The sequence below is a fragment of the Acinonyx jubatus genome, chromosome C2 (assembly GCF_027475565.1).
Source record: "Acinonyx jubatus isolate Ajub_Pintada_27869175 chromosome C2, VMU_Ajub_asm_v1.0, whole genome shotgun sequence".
Lineage (NCBI taxonomy): Eukaryota > Metazoa > Chordata > Mammalia > Carnivora > Felidae > Acinonyx > Acinonyx jubatus.
In genome coordinates this window covers 98,382,139-98,405,435 of record NC_069384.1, presented here as the reverse complement: position 1 = coordinate 98,405,435, position 23,297 = coordinate 98,382,139, and the positions used below count along the sequence as shown (strand labels likewise).

Here is a 23,297-nt window from a genome sequence, read left to right as displayed (position 1 = left end):
TTAGTTTTGTTGGTTGTTTCCTTTGCTGTGCAGAAGCTTTTTATCTTCATAAGGTCCCAGTAGTTCATTTTTGCTTGTAATTCCCTTGTCTTTGGTGAATCCAACATTTTAAATAGGATTAACTTTATTGTGTATTGTAGAGTAGGTGTTGGTAACAGTTAGTCAACATAGCCCCTAGCCTAAATTTGGCCCACTTCTTGTTTTGTATGATCCAAAGCTAAGATTAGTTGATGTATTGTACGTGGTAGGAAAAAAATCAAAAGAAGAAAATATTGTGTGACGAGTTAAAATTATATAAAATTCTACTTCAAAAAACATTAAGTTTTATTATAACACAGGAAAGTAAAAGGATGAGAAAAGATCTGTGGTTCCTCGATACCTCAGTTAGTTGAGTGTCCGACTCTAGGTTTCCGCTCAGGTCATGATCTCCTGGTTCATGAGTTCCAGCTCTGTGCTGAGGACACAGAGCCTGCGTGGGATTCTTTTTCTCTCTTCCTCTCTCTCTCTCTGCCTTTCTTCCTCTCTGTCTCTGTGTCAAAATAAATAAATAAACTTAAAAAAAAAAAAGGATGAGAAAAGATCAATCATGCAAACACTTAGCATGATACGGCTGATAGGATTTTCCTGGTATCAAATAAACGAGGCTTTAGGTTGAGAGGTTTTGTCAGATACAAATAAGGAGAATTCAAAAAGGCAAAAGTTGAAAGAGTTGCAGGCGCTGCTGAGATAGAGCCCAGGAATCTGGACTGCAGTAAGCCTTCAGGCCCTCTGTAACAAAACCTGCTGTAGAGTAATGGCAATAACAAAATATTTCTTAATCATGAGCCATGCAAATAATCAGCTGTTTCACAAGATACAAAGTGGCAGATGGGGTCATGCAGCAGATTTAGTAAGAGTATAAGTGATTATGTAGGCTACAGGAGTGGATACAATTTGGAAGGATGGGAGATAAGGAGATAACTGGTTTCTGCCTACACAGTTTCAGCAGCTTTGCAAAGATGAGATTTATAAATACTTTATAAATTAAAGAAATTAACTACAGCATCACTAAACTGAAAGTACCACCTACACCACTTGCACAGTGTTCTATTAATAGCGAGTGAAGCATTAGCTGCCAAGGCCTTGGAATAAATTATTATGGAATTAGACCTCGCAGAGATGAGTTATTGCCTCTCATATGCACATTACTTGTAGCAAGAAAATACCATATTTGGAGTCAATCTCTTGTAGAGTCCAAAAGCTACACACAGTTACAATGACATAAGAGCTTAGACTTAAAGCCTTATTAATGTTTTATAGAAATGAGGTGGAGAAGATAAAATGGATAATAATTTAAATGAAGATGAGATGGATCTTCAATACTTTTTGGTCCTTTTTTGGTCTCTCAGCTACTTCTAAGAGTACAAGCAGGCATTCCTTGTTTTAAGAAAAACTCGTTATTCTATGGCACTACTTATTAAGGGGAGAATAAATTCAGTATTAATTACATGAAAGATTATAGTTAGAAAAATGCTGAGGTCCACGTTTAATTAATTGTGGTCGATCCCTGCAATGTGAGTGAAAGGAGGTGTCAGAACAGGATCATCTGCCTATAATTAATATAATGGTTATTCTTCCTACAAATAAAAAACCTGTTGAGAATTTCTTGGTCAAAATGGGAAATGTATGACTAGGATGGAATATAAGGGTAATTCGCAGTTCAAGGGTCTCATGTGGCCAGGCCTTAGGAAAGAAACTGGAACCACCACATCATTGCTGTTAGGGCTTTCTCTCAATTATCATTCTGGGCTGTTTCCTTGTTCAGTCTTTCTACTGACCAACCTCTTGTAGCTGAAAATGGCTGCCGTTACCTCTCATTTAGAATTTTCCCTTGAAGAGGGGTGCCATAATAGAGATTAAATGTTTAAATTCCTGGGGTGCCTAGGTGGCTCCGTAAGTTAAGTGGTTGACTCTTGATTTCAGCTCAGGTGATGATCTTGCAGTTCGTGGGATCGAGGCCAGTGTTTGGTTCTGAGCTGACAGCGCGAAGCCTGCTTGGGATACTCTTGTCTCCCTCTCTCTCTGCCCCTCTCCCAGTCATGTGCTCTTTCTGTTTCTCTCTCAAAATAAATAAACATTAAAAAAAAAATGTCTACATTCCTTGCTAAGGAACTCTTCAGCCCAGTTGGTGTCAATAAATCACCACTCCTAGTCTGACCACAGTGGATCCTGTGGTTCTATTACTGTGTTCAGAGAAAGAGATCTCATTGTTTTTGTTTTTTTGCTGTTTTTTTTTTTTTAATTTTGTTTATTTTGAGAGAGATAGAGACACTGCAAGCAGGGGAGGGGCAAAGAAAGAGGGAGAATCCCAAGCAGGCTCCACCTGGTCAGTACAGAGCACAACAAGGGCCTCCAACTCATGAACTGTGAGGTCATGACCTGACTCTTACTCCACTGAGCCACCCAGGTGACCCATCTGTTCTTTTTTTCTTTATTATTCTTATTTTTTTACCATTTTTTTTTACCATTTCTTTTCTTTTCTTTTTGTTTCTTTTCTTTTTGTTTCTTTTCTTTTCTTTTCTTTTCTTTTCTTTTGGTTATTGTTCTTAGTTTCTAATCTGACCAGTACTCACTAGTCAAACCAGAGACTATAATAATAAGGCTGAGCTAATAATGTATCAGTTGTCTCAAAAACGGTCTCATCCATAAAACAAAAATGGTTTGCTTGCCCTGGTTATGACTTTATAGAATTGATTAGTAGAAAAATTAAATTATGTATGTTAATAATATTTGCAAATTTTTTGACACCAATCATATAAATTTCTTCACTATATTTAAAGAATTTCTTTCTTTATGGTTCTTTTTGGAAAGCTAAGCTCCCTGCACACACTATAGAAGTTAAAAATGCTAGATTCTCACATTCCAAGTCTCCCTAACACCTCAAGCATGAACATGTGACCTACATGGGCTACTCAGGGGCATTCATAAGGGACTGCATGTGGCGCATCATAGAATTGCCATGAGTAGGATATTGTGTTGGGCCATGGCAACAACACTGACCAGATCTGATGACCCTACTTAATACCTTGACCCTGTGTTTCCTTTAGTTTCAAAGCCTGGCTCTTCTAGCCTGCTAGTGCTTTTTCTATGCTTTTAATTAAAATAAATAAACTCAATAGATTTTCAATAAATTTATTTTCTATTTAGGTATAAAAGATCCAGATCTAGTTGAGTTGGTTTTTGTTGCTTGCAACTTAAAACTCTAATAAATAGTGAAAGTACTCATAAAATACAATTCCTTAATGTTGTATATTTGATTTACATTTGTAGCCCTTAATCCACCAATCTGGAAAGTTATTGAGAAAATAATAACAAGAAGATAAGCTTACCATGAGTCAATGCCCTTTAAAAATAGACATCTAAATGCATTTTTCAGATTTCATTGAAAGGGCATTAAGGACTTCTGCATTTAATAGTAAATAAATTTCACCTCAAAAACAACAAAAAAGTACTAGAAACAAATTTAGAGCTTTGGTTAATAATATGCACATTGAAGTTTTTGTCGGAATATACTGATTCTATAACTTTGCTTGAAATGCATCAAGAAATAAGATAGATGAGTCAATGGCCAGAGGGATGTGTATATGAATATGGATGAATAGATATGTGATAAAGCAAATATAATAAAATGTTGATTTCAGCCCTGACATAGTGTATACGTGAATTTTTACTCTGAAATTCTTTCTGCTTTTCTGTGTGTTTAAAATTATCATAATGAAATGTTGGAAAAAATAAACATCTAGTGATTTGACACCTCATAATATAAAAAATTCATTCTCAATATTTCTATGCATTTGAGAATCTAGAAAAATCTCTATTCCTACTACCTCCACAATGCTCTTTTACATTGCTTTAACCCCACTTACCTTTGAAGTTTCTAAGTTCAGTGTGTACCATAGTTGCTGTTTACAATGGGTCATCTTAGTTATTCCTTTCAAGTTTTTAATTCCACAATGAATAATTATGTCTTTCAGAAATCCACAAGAGCAAAATCTGAAAATATAAATTATCTGTTTCCTCAATACTCAGAGATATTTGGTGTACATTTCTCTAGAATTTGCTTTAATAAATGCCCTTTAAAAAGTTGGAGAGACTAAAGCAAATGTATGGGAAGTATGTATTATCTTTGTCATTTAATAGATCGGGCCAGAAACTCAGCTTCTTAAAATCCAAATTTATCATTTCCCACTTGCACCTTATCATGACAAATATTTGTTTTTATCCTTCAGATTTCTCATTGACCTATTCCATGGGTATTTTATGTTCTACTGATTTTCTCAGCTACTACAATATTGTACATGTATTTCATAATACAATATTATTGGATTGTACTCTCTCAGTAGTTTGGGGACTGAGGTGTTTATCAAGTACTGCCTAATAGGCATCACCATGAATAGTGCCATAAAAATCATATAAAGGAAATAAAACTCATCTTAAGAAATATTAAACAGGTCATTTTGTTGAACGGTTAAGATAGGCAACATCTTTGAGCCTTAGTACTTAAACCTGAACAGCTTTAAAAGAAGTAACATAACATGCTAGTAGCACCTCATCCAGTATATGCCATATGCCCAGTCAGCGTAAGAGATAATTTCTATTAGTATGTTACTTTTGATTTGTACACTGCCAGCATATTTACAGAGCAAACTGCAAAAATCATTTATACTCAAAAGAAGTTTCAACATTTTCCCTTGAATAATTTTTAATATTATCGGTATTTTTATTATGCCCTTTTTCATTGATAATGCAATCCTATCTTTAGCTTAGACAGGTTCTGACACCACAAAGTCTGGATTTTTTGAGACTTGGTAAATGAGATTTTGTTATTTAAGAATCTAAGATAATGAACCTTACCTGGTGCTTTATAGTCTTTGGTAAGACATCATTCTTTTACCTCTATTCTGGACTAACAACTCTGGTACTCCATTTGTGTGCAGTGAGTCATTAGAGAAAGTAAAGACTTTCTTCCTAAAATTATATAATATTATTTTTTTCTTTTTGAATTAAAGGTTTCCCATTTGTCATGTAATAGCCATTACTAATCTGTTCAAATCATTTACAAAATTCTCACTTTCCATCATGCTTGCTACATTTTTTCAATCACAAAGAAGAACAGATGATATATTAATTTTGCTGTCTTCCTTATCTAATGGAATTTCTCTTCCAACCCACCTTATGTGAGTCAACTGACATGTGGCAAGTACCAGCCTCACAGATGGATCAGTAATGACAATCACACAATTGCTGCATTTTGCAACACAGGTGCTTGGATTGGCTTTGCCTGCTGGCCAGCAATTTACAGATTTTTGGCAGACCCCCACGGTTGTAAAAAGAAGCAAAGAGAGAGCACATACTCATTCAACTGGCACTCATCCTTCTCTGCAATGGGTCCTATGGTGAGCCAGACTCACTGCTATCATTGTTTCCTAGTCCCTGAATCACTGTCAGGTTCTTAACCCCTATCTGCAACTTGTAAGGAAACCATTTTGGTTTAATTATAAATGTGTCAATTTAGTATGGAAATAATGTGTTCCTTCATGCAATATTTACTACCAAAAAAAAAAAAAAGTAGAAATTGAGACACTTTTTCTTCCGAATCCAAAATGAAATGTTTTTACAGCAAACATAAAAATACACTTAAAAAGAGATTGTCTTTAAAAAAAAGGTCATATTTTTGCTATTAATTTTTCAAGTTTAACCTTTGATTTTCCAAATACTCCTTTGTCCTTCAAATTTGAAGATGTATCTGGAGAGAGTGATTGCTATTTATATGTATGTGGGTGAGTATGAAAATACTGCTCATGAGCCATTTTTCAGCATGAGTGCATATGAAAATTTATCTTTAGTGAGAATTTATGCACTTGGCTGGTTTCCAGGAATCTTAATATGAATTGGAGATAGACTCACCCTTGAGGAACTCATGGTAGAGTTGACGAGAATGTCAGTGTGACACCTTCCACTAAAAAGTATGAATAAAGGAAGTAGTACTGCTGGGGGAGAGGCAATTGTGCTTGAAAAGGGTCAAGGAAAACAATAGAAAGAAACTGACATATGTACTTAAGGCTTACAGGATGTGTAATTAGGAAAGTACACAGATGTAGTCAGTTTGAACAAAGGGAAATGGTTTGTTTTGGAAAACGGGATTTATTGTGTTTGTTGGGAATAACTAAAGATATGGTTGGAGAGATAGTCTTGGATCAGACATGAAGATCCAGTGATTTCTCCTAAGGAGTATGGGGCTGATTTCAATATAGGCCATGTCCAGAACAGAACATTACATTAGTTAACTTGTTCCACTTCCTGAGCTTCCCCATCTCACTGCACCATAGTAAACCCAGTGAATCTACCTGAAATCTTAGAGTCATTCTCCAGTCTTTCTTTTCTTTCACACCCCATATCAAAACATTAAAAAGCTTTAATTTCATCTTCAAAGCATATTCCGTCTTCTTATCTGGACCGTCACCAATATTAATCACTTTCAAGCCACAGTCATTTCCTGCGTGGACTATTATAATAGACTCGTTATTGGTCATCCTGCTTCTGTTTGGACTACCTTTCCCCCGAATCCATTTGCCACACAACAGAATGATCTTTTAAAATCGAAATAAAATCACATTATTCTGCCTTTTTCCCTCCTAAAAAGCTGTCCACTGAAGATTCTAGAGTAAAATGCAAAGTCCTAACATTCAGGAGACCTTGCATGGTTCAACTTCATCTCTTGTGGCAGGTGCTATCTTTTCTAAACTCCAATCTTTTCCTCAAACACAATAAGCTTATTTTTTGCCCTGAGGTCTTTGCACTAGCCTAGAATGTTCTTTCTCAGATATTGGCATGACAGTCCCATTCTTGTTATTTTCATGTCAGGTGTAGGTATCACTGACTTGCCGGGGCAGGGGGTTATTTCTGACCATGGAACCTACCTCATCCAGAAGTCCATTATCACTGCTCTTCTAAGTAAAACCCCTGAGTGGTTGGAAATGGGAATAAGAAAATTGCAACAGAATGTGAGACAATGTACTGCTTTCTTTATCAAGAAAGTTGTGTAACAAAAAAATGTGAACTATAATATCTTATGTGTATGGGTCATATTTGCTTTATTCAGAAATTACAGAAGGCAGTATGGTGGAAATTCTGGGAAGAATGAGCTTTATCTCAATCGGAAAACAGACCTGATTATCTGACAAAGCACCTATCTGGGCACGTATTTTTCCCTTTGTTGCCTTCCTTTTATTTATCAACAGAAATGGGATGAAGGGAGCACGTATGCATAACATGAATATCAAAGGAATTCTGTCTGGTTACTATGGCAAAATGTTGGCGTTACTTTTCCTCCGTCTTATCAGAGAAGGAAACGGCTTGGGGTAGGCAGGCCTCACAACCATTTTATCTATTCCAACAACATAGGATATAGATACATTCTGATATTGATTGAAGCAAACTGTAAGTGCCCATTTAAACATTCCATTATGGAAATTAAAACTATAAATTGTATTTTTATTTAAGGAGTTTTGGGGCTTTTTTTTTTGTAAAAGAATCAATGCCTTGATTGAAATCCCAGAGTTCTGTGCCACAGGGCATGGAAGAGTCATTTTTGGCATGGAAATGTTAAAGGTAGTTGTTACTGGTTATTTGTAGATATTGAGGAACTTTAGTAAATCTCTTGCCCAGTGTAGAATTTTGACTAGCACTGCCTTCAGGAGTCCTCCAGGATTAGTCCATAGCAAAATGATGCTCTAAGTTGTAGAAGGTATTAACAGGTCAGATGGAATTATTTAACATCATTCCATTATATTGCTGAACAATGTCTGCCCAAAGGAACAGTATGGGTATTTATTGTGGTTGCATTTTGTTCCCCCTGACAATAATTAAACAACAGACTGGCTACCTTTTTAAAAGTACATGTTATTATTTGTTTTGAATAGATAATATATGCACATGATGCAAGGTATAAAAGGCACTCAAATAACATACAAAATAATTCGCAGTCCCACATTTTTAAAAAAATTTATTTGCTTTGAGGGGAGGGTAAGGGGCAGAGAGATAAGGGGAGAGAGAGAGAGAGAGAGAGAGAGAGAATCCCAAGCAGGCCCCATACTGTTAGCACAGAGCTCGATGTGGGGCTTGAACTTACCAACCAAAAGATCATGACCTGAGCCAAAACCAACAGTCAGATGCTTAACCAACTGAGCCACCCAGGTGCCACCCCAGTCCCACATTTTTATCACAGCCATCTAGTTCCTTAGAGGCATTCACTGTTACTCTTCTTAGATGTGCTTCCAGAGATAATCTAAGTACATCCAAGCAGATATCCCATGCATATTGCCTTCAAATAGAAATCATAATCCATCTATAATATTATGCACATTGATTTATTCCAAAATATCTTGGAGATTTTTCCATATTCACACATAAATTTCCTATCTAACTGCTGCATGGTATTCCATTTTATGGATAAACCAAATTACCTTCAATACTTTCCTGTTATTGGACATTTAAATTGTGCTTTTAACTATCTAATAAAAAAGAACTTTTTTTAAAAAAGTCTTGTGGAATTCCTAGGATATGTGTAGTACTCTCCCCCACCCCCACCCCCGCTGAGAAATTGTGTCCTTTCTCAATCTATAGACAAAAAGTTGTACTTAACAAATTTCTTGATTATGTGAATTCTTTTTTCTCCTATTTTAGTTCTCAAGCTTAGCAAACTGATTGTATTAGATCTCTTTTTAAATTTTTTTCCTATTAACCTTTGTCTTTTTTTTTTTACTCCTTCATTCCTTTTTTTTTTTTTCACTTCCTTTTCAATCCTATCATGTTTTCAGTGGGGATAGTTTTTGTGTTGCTCCTAAAGTGGGCTTTATACCTGAGATTTTATTTTTTTCTCTTACTTCTTTCCTGTGCTTTGCTAACTCATGTGCTGTCTTTCTCTGTTATCTACCATATCTGTCTTGGATTCTTGCACCTCTGCTTTGAACTTGAGGTCATATAATTTTTTGCTTTATCATTAAGATTTCTTAAATCTAATCTTATTCTAGCATTTTCCTGTAAACACTGTTCTTGTTTCTTAATTTCAATGAACTCAGTTCTGGGACCAATAATCTGCCAAAATTTTATTGTGAGGCAGGAATTTTTCTTAGGACATTATTTTTTAAAACTTTTTTAAACATTTATTTATTTTTGAGAGACAGAGTATGAATGGGGGAGGGGCAGAGAGAGAGGGAGCCACAGAATCTGTAGCAGGCTCCAGGCTCGGAGCTGTCAGCACAGAGCCCCACATGGGGCTTGAACCCATGAACCGTGAGATCATGACCTGAGCTGAAGTCAGATGCTTAACTGACTGAGTCACCCAGGCGCCCCAGGACATTATTAAATTAAAGCAGTATTTCCTTAGTTTATCGCTGAAATAAATTATTATATTCAAAATAAATTTTGCTATTAATGATGGCATTTAACATCTTTTGGCTTAATGGTCCCCAAATGTTCATCTTGGCCTTTATTGACAAAGGCTATCTTAAAATATTGAAAAGAAGAAGAATTGGGTGATTTAATATGTCTGGGCAATAAGAGTTGATTTATTTCCAACTCAAGGTTAGCAGCATCAGGCCTCTTGACTCTTAATTGAAAAGGACGCCTCAATGAAAAATAACCGGAGTCCTCAAATGCTATTGAACATATAAGCATATTATATAATATATTCTGAGAGCTATGGAACCTACTGCAGAGAAATAAAATCGTTAGTAGACGTGCTACTCAAACTGAAAATTGCTGTGTTCAGTAAAAATAATCTTATAAGGGCGCCTGGGTGGCTTGGTCGGTTGAGTGTCCGACTTCGGCTCAGGTCATGATCTCACGGTCCGTGAGTTCGAGCCCCGCGTCGGGCTCTGTGCTGACAGCTCAGAGCCTGGAGCCTGTTTCAGATTCTGTGTCTCCCTCTCTCTCTGCCCCTCCCCCGTTCATGCTCTGTCTCTCTCTGTCTCAAAAATAAATAAATGTTAAAAAAAATTAAAAAAAAATAATCTTATATTCCTATGTGATGGTGTTGACATACATTTTTGTTTTGTTTTTTACAGAACAATTAATACCAATATTGTGATCACCAGCTGATACCACTATTTCACCTACTTTTCTTGGGCTATATACCTCCTTGCGTTTCTGATGAAAGATTTTGACACACTGGTCTACCTACAGTTTTTGAGGATGTAATTTTGTTCTTCTTTTTCTAGCACAGGAATTTCTGCCCTGGTGTCACACATAATTCCATCCTATCTATTGCTTTACATTTTCAGGATTTTTTTAAACTTTACCTCTACAGGTCGGCAGCATTTGGACTCTATCATTTAAACTAATCATATTTCAAGTTCTAAAAACTGAGCCAGGCAAAGAGTAAACAGTTCTCTGAAGGAAAATGCTCATGCAATCCCAGGGCCATGGAAGGCTGAAATAATGAAAAATAAGACAAATAAGTAAAATGAAAAGTAAACTGGAGTGGGACATTGCTGAGGCAATTTCTGTCTATCACATCTATCTTAGAGAAGAAACTCTCTGGAACCCAGATAAATATCCCTTTTGTGGCAGGACCCACCGCAAGAATTTCTCCATAGACCCTACCAGATGTCAGATTTCCACATGTTAAATTAAAGTTCTATTAAAGATAATTTGTCTCCTTTTGTTTATGTCTGAAAGAGTAGACTAGAAATACTTACCTATTTCTGCCCAAATCTCAACATTTGTATCACATAATACTGTGTTGGCATAGACTTATGGAAAAATAATTCATCTAAAAATGACTATATCCAAAAACAACCTGCTTTTGAAATTCTGTTAGTAAATAAATAAGGAATTTTTAGAATATTTATGAATATAAAAGAATCTGTTTTTAAAAGACCAAAGGGAGTTTTTGCATTTATGAAATTATAACAATAAATCATGAAGAAAGGAAAAGGTGAAATAAGAAAAACTGTATGGTGCAAAACACATGTTATAAAATTTAATGAAAATTATGGTGGTGATAAAAATAATGGATTAGCTATAGAAGACAAATCTTGGAGAAGAAAAAGGCACTGGAGGGAAAGTGTTCAAATCAGAGTATTTCTGAGGAGAGGAATAAAATAAAGTGAAAGTAGGTCTGAAGTGCGGCAGATCCAGGTAATCAGACCCACGTATCACATACCATGCTGGTGAGGACAGAGTGGACAGAATAAAAATAACGAAGACGTGTGTCTGAAAACTTTCACCAGATAAAGACATATTTCAACTGGCAGGTTGCAAATACCTTTGAAAACCTAGGGAAAATTATGTTAGATAAATAATATTTACATTTATCATGGTGAACTGAGATGGCTATGTATTTGTTTCCTGTGGCTGCTGTAATCCATTAATACTGACTTGATGGCTTAAGCGATGCAAATTTATTCTGTCACAGTTCAAGAGGTAGGAAATTTGAGATCAGTTTCACTGTGTCAAAATCAAGGTGACAGCAAGGCCACCTGCCCCATGGGCTCTAGGGAAGAATTTGTTCTTTGTCTCATTTGGCTTCTGGTGGCTGCTGGCATTCTTTGGCTTGTGGCTGAATCACTCCAGCCTCTGCCTCTGTGGTCACACTGCCTTCTCTCTCAGTGTCAGCGTTCCCTCCTCTTACAATGATACATGCACGTGATTACATTTACCACTCTCCTAGATTATCCAGTGTTCTCTCTCTCTCTCTCTTGATCTCCAATTTAATCATTTTTGCAAAATTCCTTAATGCAATATAAGGCAACATTTATAAGTACTGGGGATTGGGAAGTGGATGTCTTTTGGGGGGCCATTATTTAGCCTGTGATTTAGATGTATGTATGCATGTATGCATGTATGTATAAATTTTGCAAGCCTCCAAGCACAAGATACAGATTACATACATGGAAACAAAATTCTAGTTGTTCTGAGACTATCATTCTGTAGAGAATTCTACAGCATTGAGGAAGCATGGTGGTATTACAAATTCAACCAAATACTCATTTATTTGCAAAGGCAACCAGAAGATTTTCTCAGCTCTAAAAAAGCTCAATTTAGTTTTCCTGAAGATAAAATTTTGTTGCATTACAGATGGATGGGAGATGATTCAAGGTTAGAAAGTTAAAAAGAGGGAAGTTTTTTATAAAAGTCTGGCAATAAGCACTGTAGCTTAACAGAGACTTAAACATCAAATTAAATCTCCATGCTGGAGTGCTTCTCTGCTCAGGCCAGATTTACACTCAGTCTCTAGGTACTCTCCTTCAGTCCTGTGACTTTGCATACCATCTGTATGCTGGAGACAACCTGATTTATATTTCTAATCTAGGCGTCTCCTCTCAAGTCAACTCTCACTTAACCGTGTTTTTTTCTTTTTCTTAGATACCTGATAGGCATCTGAAAGTTAACACACCCTGAACCAAACTCTTGTGTCTCTATTTAGACCTGGTGAACCTTTAGCTTTCCCTGTCTCAGAATATGGCAAATCTATTTAACCAATTATTTAAGCAGAAGATCTCTCCATTGTTTATTTTTCCGTATCTTTTAGCAAACCCCATTGGCGGTTGTTTAGAGATATAAGAACTACCACACCTCTCACTCTGTGGCTCCTACCTAGCTGGAGCCCTTCTCCTCTCTTGCCTCAAATAATTAAACATCTTGCTCTGCACCCACACTTGCCTTTGTATAGTCCAGCCTCCAAGGAACCAGAGTGATCTGAACTGAAGTATGATCATGACTGCATTACTTAGCTGCTCAGAGCCCTGCAATGGCTTGCAAGCTGCTCCTGTCACTTCCTGACTTCATCTCCTACCACCCTCTCTTATTTCTTCCAAGAGTTAGGCCTCCTGGCTGCTGTCTTAACACATGAGTTAGGGGAAGGTCTTCCCAGGGCCTTATGTTTGTCCCTTTTCACTGAATTGTTCCCCCAGATACTTGCATGGCTGGCTGCCTCAGTTCTTTCAGGATTGGCTCACATATCCCCTGTTGTCCAGGCCCCACCCTAACTCTCTATTTCCTCACTCTGCCAAAAATTTGTTCATGGGTCTGACATTACACAACTGTATATTTGCAGTTTCATTGTATACCTCACACCACTAGAATGTGAGTTTCAGAAGAGCAGAGGCTTTTTCTTTTTTGATCATTGCTGTATCCCCTGGGCTTAAAAGTATATATAACAACTAATAACAGCTGTTAATATTTTTCAATAAACACATTAAATGAAAAAATAGTGAAAAAAAATTATCCCAGTATATTCTGAAACACATTTTGAAATATATATGTCATGTAAGCATATATATTTTTATGTATGTAATATATAATAATTCATGAATATATGCATATGGAATGCCCTCTCCCTACAAAAAAAGATTCTTCTTTGGTCAGTATGAGTATAGTTGTTTTTTTTTTTTACTTTTTCATATTTTCTAAGTTTTTTCAATAAACATATATTTTTAGTTTTTAATTTTTTTAAGAAACAGAATTTTTTTCTTTTTTTTTTTGTTTTTAAGAGACAGAGAGCATGAAAGAGGGAGAGGGGCAAAAGCAGAGAGAGAGAGAGAGAGTTGTAAGCAGGCTCCACACTCAGCATGGAGTCTAATGAGGGGCTTGATCCCACAACCCTAGGATCATGACTTGAGCTGAAATCAAGGATCGAGGGCTCAACAGACTGAATCACCCAGGCACCCCCAACAAATATTTTTAAAATTAGGACTTGTGCTATTAACATTTTTTACAGATGAATAAGACAGAAAAAGAGAGAATAATTAATTGGTGTATGGATATGCAATCATCAAGTTCTTTTTGAAGATGAAGGTAGCTGCCATTTTATATGGCAAGGAGTCCTCTTCTAAAGCTACCTTTAAAATTTGTTTAGGGGTGCCTGGGCGACTCCACTGGTTAAGTCTCTGACTCTTGCTTTCTGTTCAGGTCATGATCTCACAATTTTGTGAGATCAGGCCCTGCACTGGGCTCTGCACTGGCAGTGAGGAGCCTGCTAGGGATTTTCTCTCCCCCTTTCTCTCTCTGCCCCTCCCCCACTCATACTGTCTCTGTCTCTCTCAAAATAAATAAACTTAAAAAATAAAATGAAACAAGATAAAACAAAACAAAAATAAAATAAAATAAAATTTGTTTAGTAGGAGTACCTTAAATGGGAAAATGTCCCAAGACATTCCACTACCAAATTTCTTTACATGGATCCAAGCCAGACTCACTTAAATTGACAATGATGATAGTAATGTGATAAATCAAATACTTCTTGTTAGGACATCCGTATATAATAGTTTAAATTTTGTTCTTCTAAAAGATAGTCACAGTTTAAAAGAGTTAAAAGATGATCAAAGGACATCCTTAGAGGCGTGCATAGGTGGCTCAGTTGGTTGAGCATCTGACTCTTGATTTCTACTCAGGTTATGAACATAGGGTGGTGGGATTGCTCCGAGCTCAATATGGAGCCTGTTTAAGATTCTGTCTCTCCTTCCCACTTCCTGTCTCCCCCACCTGTGCTCTCTCTATCTCAAAAAAGAAAGAAAGAAAGAAAGAAAGAAAGAAAGAAAGAAAGAAAGAAAGAAAGAAAGAAAGAAAGAAAAAGAAAAGAAGAGAAAAGAAAAAGAATGTTTTCCAGGTGATAAAAAATTTATATGGAATAGTGGAATTCTAAGTAGCAGTGCCAACCATTGGTCAAGAAGTTTAGGTGCTCTGGAATTTGATGCATTCCTTGGTAGCCTTCAATCTACTCCAAGATAAATAAATAGTTGCCTCTGTAACTGACTATAATACCAGGTAAGCAGACAGGGGACATGGTACTCACCCTCTGTCTTTGAAAGCTTCATAAGTCTTAAAGAAGGAATGGTGTTCTGTTAGAATTGTAACTTAATATTTTGCACATGACTTCAAAGGGACAACTCCAAGGGAGGTTATTAAAATTTTATCTTTCACGGTTTTGTGAAAATGTTAATTCACTCACCGAAGAGAATATTATACACACATTTGGTTTAAAATTGAAATACCACAGCAGATGTTAGCATTTGAGTTTTTCACTTACTTATTACCTTGCACAAAGATAGTAACTCCAAAATTAGCATATTACAATGTTGTAAAACAAAGATAACACATTGCAGCTAAAGAAAACCAGGGAAATATCTTTAAGAACAGTGGGAGAAGAATCCTTTTGGATTAAAAATGTTGTTTTCTGCATGGAACTATAAACTAAAGATTCATTTCTGTTGATGGTGAAAAACCAAAGCTAACCCAAGTTGTGTTCCTCTCAAAAACTCGTATCTTTCTAGTAAACCTGTTTAAAACAATAATATGAAATTACAAATACAAAATTACATATAGTGCCTTCAGAGGAGTCCTTGCAAGTGAAGATTCCTTAAGTTATATTAGCTTCATGATAAACCTTTCTCTGTGAAAATGTTATTTTTCATCTGTTCCCAAAGGCCTAGCAGTATAATGGAAATATGCATTACAGATGTAAATGTAATCCTTTATATCACTAGTGGCTTCTAGACAACAGCACAAAGATCTATAGTTATTCCTTTGCATTAATAAAAAGGAAAAAGAAAGAGTAAAGGAGAGAAGAAAAAAATAAAAGAAATCATATATGCAAAATGAGAGAATCCATTTGCTCATGGCCACTCTAATAGGAAAACAGTATGAACATGAAAACTTAAATTTCATATAGAAGGGGAAAAAATGCCAGAATATTAAGAAATGCTAAAAATGAAAGACACCAAAGACTTGAGATTAACACAGAAATGCAAATTATTATCTGCTTAAAAAATTGGTAGAAATGTGACTGTGCCCCAGGCACTTTAAAAAAGTGTTGGGATTTTAGTTTAGACTGTTAAAGTAAAAATTGCATTGGACAAAATAAACAGGCAAGGGAGACTTTATTCAAGACTATTAACAGTCGTAGAGACTGAACTCAACTCTGTGAAACTAAAGAAGTAAGAGTATTTAAGTGCTGAGGTGAGTTGGCAGAAAAGTACGAGGGGACTTTTGGGAAGGGTTGACTGATGGTAGGCATTCAGCACACTGAGTTATTCTTGAGTCTGCAAATGTTTTTATCTCTGGTTAGGGCATCTGTGTTTGGTACTTGGCTCTCAGTGAAGTTGGAGGGACTGGGAGACAGAGCCACTCTATCTTGTACTGTTTAATTTGAAGCCCTAGTATATAGGTCCTTCAAAAAGGCATTTCCTAGTACTAACACTGGCAAAAGGCTGGGATATTTGCATACATTACAAAAAAGCAGAGAAAAAACTTACAATTGCAAGATTTTAATATAGACGCTCTAAGGAACAGATGATTAAAGGGGTATAGACAGCAAGAAGTCTGTCTAAATTTTAGATGAGCCGAGGGGACCATTAAGGCCATCTTCCTCTAAACAAGGACTTTGAATTTATATTTCAAGTTAGATGAGATTTATTAGTTCCATTCCACTGGTCACCACTGCCCATGTTTGCTAAAATTGGGAGTGGCAATTTTAGAGAGATGATACAAATAGATGATAGATAGATAATAGATATCATTTTCTGGTGTATTCATTTTTAAGGATTTTAGAATGCTTAACATTATTAAATACATTTTTATAGTTTATTCTCCAGAGACATTTTTAATAAGTTCCCCCCCTTCTCCCTAAATTATTAACGGAAATCAAAATAATTAGAATGGAAGGTCTCGCTTCAGAGAAACAAGGTAATACAGTAATTGCCTCAAGCAAGAGGCTTCTGCTAATTCTTCTGAGATGAAAAACAACTCTTAATACTCACCTACCTAGTTTAATAATCATTAAGTATTTAGTCCTAACAACATCTCTTTATGAGTCTGGCAAGAATGAACACCTACTTGCATTTCTGAGAATTCTCAAGACTGTCAAAACACTTTTTAAGTGAAAAGGACACTAGAAAATGAGAATTAAAATTCTGATTCCTTATCTTGAATCTAAATTATTATATTCAATTATTATCAAGTGAGCCAATGTGGGTTGCCTCAATGCCAACAATGATCTTCTGTAATAACTGCTATTACACACCACCATAAAATATTATATATATTTCAATTACCCATCTTATTTTTCAAACATATCTCTACCCAATCCTATATTTATTGGTAAACATGATTTCTAGTGTAAAGGAAGAAAGTATGCACCCCAAATTTATTCCACATATTCAGTCATCTCTGTTACAGTTCCTTGTTCAAAGAAAAACTATTAGTTTCTCAGATATCAGTAATGAATACACTTCTTTGTCACATTAAATTGCAAGTTTTATATGTTCTGCTTCTGAGTATTAACACAATATGAATACTCTCCCTGTTCTTTAAATTGACCATCTAGAATGGGCCATTAGTTCCCAGCCTTTAATGCATATTAGGACCAATCAGGAACCATTAAGAAATGCTGGTACCTGGCTCTGACCCTCACATTGTGATTTAATTAGTATTTCTATTGGCTGTGATATAGATATTAGGAGTTTTTCAAAATAACTTTTGAGATAATTCTAATATGTAACAGAGCTTGGGAATTATTGATCTAAGACCTATGATTTTTTCTCTAGAGAAAGTATCGTCCTTAAACCTGTCAAGACAAACAGTGTTATCATAGAAAAAAATAAATCAGTGTATCTCAGCCTGATAATATTAGAATCATCTGATAAACTAAAAAATATATATAGATAGATAGATATCTAGACTCTACTCTCAGTGATTCTAGTTCAATTGGTCTGGTAGGTTCAGGCAACAGTCATAGAGCCAGGAATTCTAACATATTGTTGAGGATATAGGTTGAAAACTGCTGAGTTAAACATCCCTATATCAATGTAAAATTATCTAAAAAATTTATCTACCTATCTAGCTATCTATCTCCAATTTCTTATCTCACACTTCTTCCAGCCTGAAACGCTCAAGTGATAGATCATTTGGATAAATTTGATTACAAATGGAGGCTGTCATACTCCTCCTTCTCTTCTTCCATTTAAAAAAAATATATATTTATTTATTTATTTATTTATTTATTTATTTATTTATTTTAGTCTTTTTTTTAATGTTTATTTATTTTCGAGAGTGAGCGATAGAGCATGAGCAAGGGAGGGGCAGAGAGAGAAGGAGACACAGAATTCAAAGCAAGCTCCAGGCTTGGAGCTGTCAGCACAGAGCTGGACTTGGGGCTCAAACTCACAAACTCAGAGATCATGACCTGAGTGGAAGTGGGGATGTTCAACTGACTGGGCCACCCAGATGCTCCTTAAAAAATTTATTTATTCATTTTGAGGGGCACCTGGGTGGCTCAGTCAGTTAAGTGGCCGACTTCGGCTCAGGTCAGGATCTCATAGTTCGTGAGTTTGAGCCCTATGTTAGGCTCTGTGCTGACAGCTTGGAGCCTTGAGCCTGCTTGAGATTCTGTGTCTCCGTCTCTCTCTGCCCCTCTCCTGCTCATACTCTGCCTCTCTCTCCTTCAAAAATAAATAAATATTAATTTTTTTAAGTAACAGAAATTAACTTGTTTTTAGAGTGACAGAGCACAAGTGAGGGATAGATAGAGAGATAGGTAGAGAGTGAGAATCTCAAGCAGGCTTCACACTGTCTGCCTGATGATGCAGGCTTCGGTCCCATTAATCGTGAGATTATGACCTGAACAGAAATCAAGAGTTGGACGTTTAACCATCCGAGCCACCCAGGGACCCATCACCTCCACTGTTTCTTATCCTTTCATTTATCCACTGAGTCAACAAGCACCACACAGTGTGGTGGCATTGTGCATGCAGTTCCTAGTTGGGAATCCAGTGATGAATCTCATAACATCAAGACATTGGCAGTTAATTGCCTTGGGAATTCAGGTTTTCCAACATTCAGGGTAATTGTAAAGGGTTAAAGTAGGTTTGTAAATTGTAAAGTCCTATGAAAATGGACAATGCATAGAGAAGAAACCAGACTTCTTTGGTGAGGTAAGTAAGTTTTGTGTTAGGTGTGTATGGCTATTGGTGTTAAAATTCACCTCTAATATAACTATGCCACTTCTATTGCTTTATTATCTCATTGATTGGTAACTCTAATGGTGAGATTTTGGACCAAGGATAAGACAGAACAAAGTAAGGTGAACTCATGGAAGCTATGGCCTAATTGAAGAATTCCTTCCTTTTCTCCTTCCTTCTTTCCTTCCTTCTTTCCTTCCTTCCTTCCTGCCTTCCTGCCTTCCTGCCTTCCTGCCTTCCTAACCTCCTTCCTTCCTTGTTCCTTCCTTTTCTTTCTTTCTTTTCAGGAAAATTGTAATTTTAGATGTTGTTCACATTGGGATATAGAATTAGATTTGTGGCTTGGCTATATAAAAGTTTTACTTTTTCTATGCCCTACAACCTGTAATGCCCTTCCTGCATTTTGATTGACAACATCCTTCACAAAGTATTTGACAATATAATTGGTCTGTTATGAGTCTCTTCAATAAATTTATAAGTAAAATATTTTACAATTACAGTAGCTCTTGTCAATGGTATGTCAAAGTGACTATTGTGTTTCATCAGAATTGGTCCTAATATAAGATATATTGTCTATTATATAATTTCATAATATTTTTATAATTGTATATTAATACACAATAAATATGTATTAACAAAATATACATTTCACATTAGTGTCTAATGCATAATTAGATGGCCATCATATGACCACCATGCACTCTTCTTTTCTAACACTGATCTTCCATGACTTACCATGCATGGGGTTACATCCCAGTAAACCCATTTTGAGTTGAAAATATCATAAGTCAAAAATGTATTTAAAACACTTAATTTATTGAAGTTCATAGCTTAGTCTAGGTCATCTTAAATGTGCTCAGAGCATTTACATTGGCCTACAGTTGACTATAATTGTCTAACAGAAAGCTTATTTTTTGTGTGTATTTATTTATTTATTTTGAGAGAGGAGGGGGAGGAGCAGGGAAGGGGCACAGAGAGGAAGAGAGAGAATCCCAAGCAAGCCCTGTGCCACCAGCATAGATCCCGATGTGGGGCTCAAACCCATGAGACCATGACCTGAGCCGAAATCAAGAGTCAGTCACTGACTGAGCCACCCATGCACTCCATAACAGAAAGCTTATTTTATAATAAAGTGTTGAATATCTCATGTAATTTATTGAATACTGTACTGCAAGTGAAAAACAGAATGACTGGGTACAGAATTTTTGTAAATGTTTACCCTCCTGATTGTGGGGCTGACTGGGACCTGCGGGTTGCTGCCACTGTCCAGCGTCACAAAAGAGCATTGTACAGATACTGCTAGCCTGGGAAAATATATCAAAATTCAAAATTTGAGGTACAGTTTCTCCTTAATTCCTATTGGTTTCGTACCATTGTAAAGTCAAAATATTGTAAGTCAAACCATCATAAGTAGGGGACTGTCTGTATTCCAAACCTCCTGGTTTTCTCCTATCTTGGGACTATTCAGGGAATTCTTCAATGTGACCACCTGCTGGACATGAATAGAATAGTCCTGTATGTGTGTATGTGTGTACCTACCTGTGTGTGTGTATTTTAAAATCTGGTGTTCACTTTGTTCTTTAACAGTCTCAAGTTTCTACCGAGATTGTATTGATAAATAGCATTGCTGGTTTACATTTACATTAAGTATGTTTGGTTTAAAAATACATATGCCTTATTTTTCTTACAATCCTCATTTAAAAATTTTTTAAATGTTTATTTTTGAGAGAGACAGAGAAAGAGTGTGAGTGGTACTGGGGCAGAGAGAGAGGGAGACACAGAATCCAAAGCAGGCTCCAGGCTCTGAGCTGCCAGCACAGAGCCCGACAAGGAGCTCGAACTCACGATCCATGAGATCATGACCCGAGCCAAAGTTGGACACATAACCAACTGAGACACCCAAGTGCCGCTCTTACCATCCTCATTTTAAAACAAACTCTTTGGAAAGAGAATACTTTTGCTCAATTCAGTAAGGCTACAGGCACAACAAGAATTTTACTAGCTGATGAGTCTGTCCTCTTTCTTTAGCAATGTCAGGAAGGTCCCATTTATTTATTAACCTCCATGGCTTTGTGAATTTATGCTAATATCTCCCCATACTCTGCTTCTGGGAAGGGTTTATGCCATTTTGAGGTTTTAATACTTCTGTACTGTTAGTATCTGAGACAATCAAAACTTTTTTCATCTATGAGCCTGCTGAAATGTAAATCTGCAAGATCTATTCAGAAGTATTAGTTTCCATTATTTTATGCAGAAGTTTCTCCCTTGGCTTGGGGTCCCTGGAATAAATACTGCACTGAAACTGCCTTTTAAATGGCATTCATAGTAAGAGAAATTGTATAGACGCTGCTACAGTGTTTTCTCCAAAAGCCTTAACCTAACTTCCGGCAATGGTGCTAGACACAGTGGATTCATAATAGTTTATTTACAGAGCAAACACGAAGGAGTTTATGTGCTGGTTGACTCTCCTTGTTGCATTTAGGTAAAAGTTTCAGAGTAAGCCAAGGCTTGTGTCAATAAAATTCAAGAACAAATCAATTGATTGTCCAAGGTAGGACAAAGTGATCCACGTGATCTTTTCAGATGACTGGAGCATGTCATTTAAGGCAGGTTACAGGTATTCTATAAACATAATCATGTTTTCCTAATTATTGGTCTCATCAAGAATATCTTTAAAGGGTCTTTAATGATGTTGAACAGGCATCATCTCATTTCATATCTCAGAGGGTTCTACATCGAAAGGAGGCTCAAATGATTCAGAAAAACATAATGGATCCTGGAAGAATGACACCCAAAACAAAGATGGTGGTGTGGAATGAAATGCCTGCTCATTCACCTATTATTTGTGGTATTTTTTTCCTTCCTTCCTTTCCTTTCCTTCCTTCCTTCCTTCCATCACAGGATGAAGGAAGAACTATAAAGCAAAAATATCCATTTACAGCAGCACTGAAGTGATTATCAAAACTGACTTGACTTGTATAATAACTCCCTCTAACCAGCTGAAGATGATAAGGTAGCCTGAACTCTGAATGACCTTGAGTGAGGATGGCAAAACCACACTGTCTCTAACTATGAACATCCTTATGGCCAATGAACAATGGGACATGCTTTAACCAACAGTCTACAGATCTACGAACTCACTTTGTCCTATCCTGGGTGTCAGTTTTCAATGCTTAATTAACACAATCAACTTGCACTGCCCTTTTCTGGAACTTAAAATCTCTGACTTCTCCTCTTTACTGAACTACTCAATTAATTTATTCATGGATGTCTTTAGTTGCCATGCCAGTTAGTAAATGCAGTTTTGTAATTTTTTAAATTATAATAATAATATCATTTGTCTACAGAAAGTACAACAATTTCTTTCCTGGAATTAAACAATTTCCTTTTGAAAATCCTAATATTTCTGGGTCCAGGCAAGAATTCTCCTAACCCAGATGCTTAACTGACTGAGCCACTTAGGTGCCCCTCAAAACCTAGTTCATTTTAAAAAGATACCTTTTTTTATGAGTGGCCATAAACATACATATGCAACTAAAAGTAGAATACAGGTATTTTTTGAGAGAAAAAATTCTTAAGGTTATTCAGGAAAGAGAGTTTGAAGCTACAAATCATTTTAATATGCATAAAATTAATTGTCAAACTTTATATTGTGAAATTTAATTAAACATATTCTACCCATTTGGGTTTTGAAATGCTAGGTATAATACTAAGTGAAAGATGTGAGGAATCAATATTATCCTTCTGGCATTTTTGTTTCAGCAGTATAATAGCTTTCTTACATGGTGTGTAAGAGAGCTAGTGATATTTTTACCTTGATCTATAGGAAAATGAACATTCTATAAAGGGTAAATCTATTAATTAGAGACCTGCACAGCTTTCTTTCTTGCTAGTATAATCATTAAATTGATTTTTCCAGTCCATCATGTAATTGTTCCAGCGATAGAATCCTGCTCTCCATTCTCGTTCTGCTTCATCAATATTTCCTGTAAAACATGGAATAAGTTGTATTAATCTAAATTTTAATCTGTTTACATTAATTGAAAAATAATTTTGATTATAGATGCTATTTTCTCCAAGTACACTGTGCAGTAATTTTTTACTTTTCATTATTTATTATCAGCTTCTTTCGCTACCTGAAAAGCTTTAATAAAATTTTATACTTTACATGGAAATGCAAATAATATATATGTGAATTGAATATATCATAAAAATGTGAACATGAATTGATATATTATGTCAAATTATATTACATAACATATATTTAGTTTCTAAGAAGATATATAGATGTTATCTTTT

At 35.9% G+C, this 23,297-nt stretch overlaps 1 protein-coding gene across 5 annotated transcripts in view; it reads right to left on the bottom strand.

The window, feature by feature from the left end:
- Nucleotides 1–306: 306 nt before the first annotated feature.
- The window catches only part of BCHE (butyrylcholinesterase), an 86,607-nt gene continuing 63,616 nt past the window's right edge, over nucleotides 307–23,297 (bottom strand). For 3 of the 5 annotated variants that reach the window (XM_053221239.1, XM_053221238.1, XM_053221240.1), the window contains 2 exons: nucleotides 22,868–22,984; nucleotides 307–529 (listed from right to left, as the gene is read on the bottom strand). In XM_053221239.1, the coding sequence (XP_053077214.1) occupies nucleotides 435–529; nucleotides 22,868–22,984 (212 nt within the window). In that variant the 3' untranslated portion in view covers nucleotides 307–434. Of the gene's footprint in view, nucleotides 530–3,905; nucleotides 4,033–21,060; nucleotides 22,985–23,297 lie in introns of those variants that run through there. The other 2 variants (XR_008297840.1, XM_053221241.1) reach the window with 2 other exon arrangements.